Below are 7,676 nucleotides of genomic sequence, written 5' to 3' on the forward strand. Positions count from 1 at the left end.
ATACATAAATAAAATACTTATTCACATAATAAATACATAAAAAAATATTTCTTTTCATTGAATAAAATTTGGGATGTTACAAACGGCCCGTTCCGATTTCAGAACGGGCCGTTCTGGTTCCAGGTATTTTCAAAAAAATTCTCATCCACGTGGATGCCACGTATGCATCTACATGGCATCCACGTGGCCAAAAGTTAACTCCGTTTAAATAATTTGGACGGAAGTCGCACATTGAAACTAATTAATTAATTTGGGACTAAATTGAAACCAATTAATTAGTTTGGGACCAAATTGAAATCAAAATAAAAGTGGGACTAAATTGAAACAAAAAATTATTATAAGGGACTAAATTAGGTTTTTAGCCTAGATTTTATACGACATTATTTGAAAGATTTCATAACAAAATTTAAAAATAAGAATTAAAACAATATTTTTAAAATTACATGAACTAAAAACAATAATTTTAAGTTTGAGAGATCAAAAATAAATTTATCTTAAATTTGTATATTTAAATCTAATTTTAATATAAATTATTATTATATTTGTATTTGAGATAAAAGTTAACATAATTAATAGACTAAAGTAATTTTTATATATGTAAAAATATTTATTTATTATAAATTTTAATCGTATATAAAATACACATTTATATTGTTCATTGTTAAAATACTATTCTTTGTTCCAAAATTTTAGTCCTTTTACCCTTTTTTTTCCATCAAACAATTGTTTAGAATTTTAAAGTTTAATTAATATTTTTCTTTTCAAATATACCTTTATTTAATATGCATTTACTAATAAACGGTTGGTTTGATTAAACAAGTCAAAATCTGTGGATTAAAAAAATATAAGTGAAAGAAAAAACTTTATTATAAAATGTGATCAATCAATTTTTTCGACAAAAATTGACATGCAAATATGACCTCTTAATTAGTTATAATATGTGTTCATTGGATTAATTTAATCTGACCAATCCAACACTTTGAATTAAATCAATTAAATTGGTTTAGTTTTTTTAATTCAATCTAAACTAAACTAATTAAATTTGATGTTGATTGGTTTAAATATCAAATTTATATATTTAAAATTTGAATTAAACTAAACTAAAACAATTAATTTATATATTATTATTATTTTTATGTAGTTAATAATTAATATTTATGTATATTATTTTAACTCTAAAAAAATGTATATTATTTTAAGGATATTTTTTAGTTACAATATGTATATTTTTTTATTCTTGTTTTCAAATGCTTAAAAGAAATCAAGAAGAACTATATTATAATATATTGAGTGGCATTTTCAAACATTAATCTTTAAGTAGATTAAGAAATGAAATCAAGAAGAATTATATTGTAAATCTATTAATTTAATTATTTTTTGTTAATATATCAATTTAGTAGATGTAAATTAAAAAAAAAATTTAATTTATTTTTTTTATAAAAATTATTATATATTTAATGACTCGAACCGAATCGACTCAATTGATATCGGATTAATTTATTTAAATTAAAAAAAATTAAGAAATATAAACCAATTCAAATTAATAAAATTTAATTAATTTAAATTAAATTTTCATGCAAATTCAAACTAACTCGATCAATGAAAACTACCTTTTCACTCGTGTTTCATGCATGAAGACTGGGGAGTGGAAATTAATTAAGGGGGCCAACTTTTGGTGTCTTGTTTAACCTCACATCTAGGGATGATAATCGAGCACGTCGGGTATGAATTTCATGATACGTGTCTCTGTTTTCGCAATTTAAATTCATTCCCGTACTCGTATTCGTACTTATTGAGTATGTAATTTCTTTTCCTATTCTCGTCTCCGTCGGGTATTGGATATATCCGTATTCATACTTGTAAAAAATTATTATTATTTTTTATAAAAAAATATATAATATTTTTAAATTATTTTTTCATTATATTATAATTATAATTAAATTATTTCTCTATCACATATTTTTATCAAAAGATTTTTTAATAATTAAAATACTATAAATGTTTCACATTAAAATAAATAATTACACATAATAAAATATTAAATTTTTTTAATATAATTCAATTAGAAACAGATACGGTACATGTATATATATACCCGTACTTGTACCCATACCCAATTTAACATATCAAATTTTATCTGTATTCATATCCATACCCGATCAAACTAACCTGTCAAAGTCAGAATAGATTTGTATATTACTCACGTGTTTATTTGCCATGCCTACTCACATCACCACTCCTTTATGGTACGTTAAAATTAAATCACAATAATAGCTGAGTAGGGAGTGGGTGGTAAGTCTAATCGTGTCTACAGTCTAAGAAACTGCCACGTCCATGTAGATAATTAATCAAGGTGTCTTGAGAGTTGATATTAACATCTTTTCGATCTGAATTCCAACATCTTCTATCTGCCATGGTGGACCGTATCAGATTTCATGAAGTGGTCTGAACAGGCATGCATCATGGGTCCATCCAGTTAAGTTTAAGATGTGATATGAGTGTTGTAAACAATTCCACCATTTTTGATTCACGAGCAAAGTGAAGGTCAATAATTTCTCTGATTGTACTGAAAATATCTTAGCCACACGTTTTTATATGACAGTCAATTCACATTTACATGCACCACAATTGCAATAATGACGCCCAGTCAGAAACTCAATAATAAAATAGATGCTCTCATTGCTGTACCTAGACATTTGTTTTTTATTTTAAGTGTGTTAAATAGGGGTGGGCAAAACGAACTGAATTAAACTGAATTTATAAAAATTATATTGAACTTAAAAGTAGTTCATATGAACTGAACTAAACTAAATATTAGTTCAGATTAACTGAACTGAACTATTCTTTTGTGTCATTAAACTGATCTGAACTATACTATAAAAACTTGAACTGAACTATAATTTAAACTGCACTAAACTGTTATAATATTTTGAATTGAACAATTTTGACTCATTGATTTATCAAAATAGGACACATTTACCAACTTTACTTTATTTTCCATTTTATTTAAAATTTTCAAAGGAAAAAAATATAAAATTAAGTCAAACAAACTCAGTAAATTTTAAGCCTAAAAATAAGTAGTTCAACATAGCTCAATTGATTCGTTAAGTTCGACAAAATTGATACAATTTTTTTAGATCACTTTTTTTCTAAAGTTTTGATTATTAGACTATCGAGCTAATCCATTAAGACATAACATGTTAAACACATTTAATTTTTATTCTTTTATAAAAATAGTTTAATTTTTATAATTCAGTTCAGTTTTTATAGTTCAGTACAGTTCAACTTTACAATAGTTCAGTTCAGTTTAATTTTTTTTAAACAGTTCAGTTCAATTTTTTTACAAACAGTTTAGTTTTTTATAATACAGTTCACCACCAGTTCAGTTGAGTTCAGTTTAGTTTAGTTTTTTTTCCCACCCCTACCGTTAAACGTGCCATTGCCAAACCAATCATTGTGCATTGCATCACTGTTTCTATATTTTGTTTCTATGATAGCCACACCACCCTACTATATACCCACCTTTAGTCTTGTTCCTTATTATTGAATCATAAGCCAATCTCTTTTTGCCTCATCAATTCCTCTGGTTAGAGATGATGGCTCGAGAAACCAAGACATGGTTGGTTATGCTGCTTCTTTTCTTGGTTGCAAACTACATGCAACATTGTGTTCATGGGGTACCCCAAGTGCCTTGCCTTTTTATCTTTGGGGACTCTTTATCAGATAGTGGAAACAACAATGATCTTCCAACTTCTGCAAAATCTAATTACAAACCATACGGGATTGATTTCCCAACAGGACCAACCGGAAGATTTACCAATGGCCGAACAGAAATTGACATAATTAGTAACATTTCTCTACAATGAGACCTCCAATCTCCTTTTTTATTAATTTTTATTTTTAATTTGAGCATTCAGTGCTGCTATCAAAGATTTATTTATTTTATTCAAATCTAGTTATTAATTATAGGGATCATGTTCTTGGATGGACTACCTTGTGTATATGTTAACTAAGCATTTTTTTAATAGTGCTGAAAGAATAAAAACCGTATTTATTTATAGAGCAAAGTGTTTTTTCTCTTGCCCTGTGCTTTATGTTCAAGCTAAGACTGAAGTTCTACAATTGCAGCTCAATTTCTGGGATTTGAGAAATTCATCCCACCCTTTGCAAACACTAGTGGTTCAGACATACTTAAAGGTGTGAACTATGCATCAGGTGGAGCTGGAATACGCGTTGAAACCGGCACACATTGGGTATAAATCAAAGGGTCTAGTTCTTTCTAGTTTTTCTTCAATTGATTTATGGTAGATGACTAGAGTGCTTATGTCACAATTCTCATGCATGCTATGCAATGCAGGGTGCTACTATCAGCTTGGGATTGCAGTTAAAAAATCACAGAGCCATAGTTTCTCAAATTGCTTCCAGACTTGGAAGTCCTGAATTAGCTCAACAATACCTTGAAAAGTGCTTGTATTATGTGAACATAGGCAGCAATGATTACATGGACAATTACTTCGTTCCCCAGTTCTACCCAACAAGCAGCATTTACACTCCTGAACAGTATACACAAGTTCTGATTGAAGAGTTATCTCAGAATTTGCAGGTATGTATTCAATTTCTCTGCTTCACAAACGATTAGAATATGAATAATTCAATCGTAGATCCTTCTACTAATCAGTTTATTTGTTTTGTATGATAAGGATAGAATATTTTATTTTATGTTTTCAAGACATTAAGTATTAGGAATATAATAGTTGGTGGATATAACATCACTGGAATAATTGTTGCAATATTTTTTCCTTAATTTAAGGGATTCAATAATTTTTTTTTTTTTTTTGTAAATAAAGAATTTAATTTTCTGTAAACCAAGAAATTATAGTTAGCAGATTCATGAACAAAGTTACTTTATTTTTTTTTAGCTTTCTCTCTCTCTATAATTGATGATTACTTGCACAGTTTCATATATAAATAATATACATGAAAATATTCTTTTTAAACTTTGACTTGGTACCAGTATTGGAAAAAATTTAAGTTCCACATTCACTATAGATAAGACAATTAAAAAATATATAAGTAGAGAACACCCCTTATTTAACATACTAATTTTGTATGATTGAATTAAGCTCAAATTCACTATTTTAAATGATGATATCATAGCTATCTAGATCCATTCTAAATGGATCACTCACCATTGATACATGTATCATGGGTATTGAAACTTGTAGAAAGATTGATGTATCTAGCACACACAAGGCCAAACCTTGCTTATGCTTTGAGTATTGTTAGTCAAAGAGAAACATATAAATATTGTTATACGTATTTTGAGATATTTAAAGTCTACTGTGGGGAAATGAATTTTGTTCTAAAAAAAAATGGAAATAATCAAAGTGTGAATGTATATATAGACATTGATTGGGCTAGATCTATAGATGATAAAATTTACTTTAGGTTACTTTACTTTTGTTGGAGGTAACCTTGTCACATGAAAAAATAAAAAATTAATGTTGTTGTTTCACGTTCAAGTGTAGAAGTTGAACTTAGAGGGATGACTCTTTGGTTATATAAAGCACCATGGCTAAGTTTTCTCCTATCAAATTTGAGTTATCCACTTGAGCAACCAATTCAATTGTATTATGATAATAAGGCTCTATGTGATGTAACTCACAACCTAATTGAAAATGATCGTATGAAGCATGTGGAAGTAGATAGATTCTTCATAAAGGAGAAATTGGATGAGAAGAGTTATCAAGGATACAATCAAAGGATCAATTAACAGATATCTTGACTAAAACAGTTTCATCTCAAGTGTTTTCAAATGTTGTAGATAAATTGGGTATGTGAAACATCAATGCACCAATTTGAGGGTGAATGTTGAAATATTTTTTTACTTAATTTAAGGGAATCATAATTTTTTTTTCATAAATCAAGGATTTAATTTTCTATAAATTAGGAAACTATAATTAACATATTTGTGAGTAAAATTACTTTTTTTTAAAACTTTTTTATTTTATCATTGATGGATATATATTTCGTGCAAAGTTTCGTATAATAATTAATAATATACATGAGAATATTTTTCTTAAAATTTAACTATAATAATAGTAGCATGTCAATTGAAGCTGCACCACTTATGATATGATGATGGTTTGAGCTGAGCTATTTGATTTTTGTGGGCAGGTTTTGCATGACGTTGGAGCGAGAAAGTATGTGTTGGCAGGGTTGGGCCTTTTAGGATGCACTCTAGCTGAAATATATTCTTATGGGACAAATGGATCTTGTGTTGAAGAGCTTAATGCTGCTGCAATCATGTTCAATAACAATCTTAAAGCTCTAGTGGATCAATTCAATAACGACTTCTCTCCTAATTCCAAATTCATCTTTATAGACACTGCATTAAAGGCCCTTCAGTTGAGCAACACAGATGGTAATAACTAGTAAAATTTTCTTATTCTTCGATCCACATGTTAAAATCAATTGATTTTATTTTTATAATATGTATTGACATTTAATAAAATTATTTATCACACATATTATTAAAATAAAACTCTAATTCTGATCAGCAATAAATAAAAAACACATATGGTTCAGCATATCCTATCGTATAATATATCATAAATAACGAAATATAATGCATGTGTGTCAGCTTTTTTGGTTTCGGATGCTGGTTGCTGTGGATGGGGGTTATTAGGGGATTGTATTCCTGATGAAAAGGCGTGCTATAATAGGAGTGACTATGTGTTTTTTGATGGAGTCCATCCCACAGAGGCATGGAACCTACTCAATGCAATAACATCTTATAATTCTACCACTGATCCAGCCACAGCATACCCAGTGGATATCCTGCACCTGGTTGACACTGAAATTAAAATGGAATTGGTGGAGTCCATTTCAAAACTTAGTGCCATGCACTGAATGAGTTCTTGTTATCATATGTACCTGAATAAACTCTGAGTTGAATATGTACTAAGTAATGGCATGCTACTGTGTTCAACCACCAAATTAATGAGTAAATTGGATATCCTACCTCAAATTTCATCCAATATGTATTGTATTTTAATTACTTGATTCTTGTAAGCTGTCACGAAAAGCATGTAGGACTAGGCATATATGTTCCACGAGTTTAAAATAACTTTTGAGAACTCTTTTCCAAAACAATTCAAACGAACCCTATGTTGGGTGGGATTGAAGTAACACACACGTAATCCTAGGTTTTGATAGTGTATAAATAAAAACAGGCGCTCTAAATTCCATTCGCATATGTATTGTCCGGTTTAGGGTTTAGGGTTTAGGTTCGCCCAAATTCATATTTTTGGGATTTAGGGTTTAGGGTTTAGGGTTTAGGCGCTCTAAATAAATAGGTTCGCCCAAATTCATGTGTCGATATGCCGTTAGTGGACGCAAAACTAAAAGAATATGATTTTTAAATAAATCTAAAAAAAAATAAAATAAAATTATAAATAAAATATAAAAAATAATAATTATCAAATTTTCTCATATGTTAACTAAATAACTGACCTTAAATATATTTTCGGTTTACCAAGTATTATAATTGTATGATTTTAGTTTTTTAAATTTTAATTGAATATTTTTTGTTAATCAAATATTTTAATTGTGTAATTTTGATCTTTTAATTTTTAATTAAGCAATTTGAGTTTCTCAATAGTTGTAATTATACA

The 7,676-nt window shown here is 28.3% G+C and overlaps 1 protein-coding gene across 1 annotated transcript; it reads left to right on the top strand.

The window, feature by feature from the left end:
* The first annotated feature begins 3,466 nt into the window (after positions 1–3,466).
* On the top strand, positions 3,467–7,040 carry LOC109788916 (GDSL esterase/lipase At1g29670). The gene is made up of 5 exons (XM_020347783.3): positions 3,467–3,846; positions 4,129–4,253; positions 4,358–4,603; positions 6,178–6,424; positions 6,644–7,040. Exons 1-5 carry the CDS (start codon positions 3,594–3,596, stop codon positions 6,910–6,912), a joined length of 1,140 nt encoding a protein of 379 aa, XP_020203372.1. The 5' UTR covers positions 3,467–3,593; the 3' UTR covers positions 6,913–7,040.
* The last annotated feature ends 636 nt before the right edge of the window (positions 7,041–7,676 follow it).

The sequence above is a fragment of the Cajanus cajan genome, chromosome 1, assembly GCF_000230855.2.
Source record: "Cajanus cajan strain Asha chromosome 1, NIPB_CcT2T_4, whole genome shotgun sequence".
Lineage (NCBI taxonomy): Eukaryota > Viridiplantae > Streptophyta > Magnoliopsida > Fabales > Fabaceae > Cajanus > Cajanus cajan.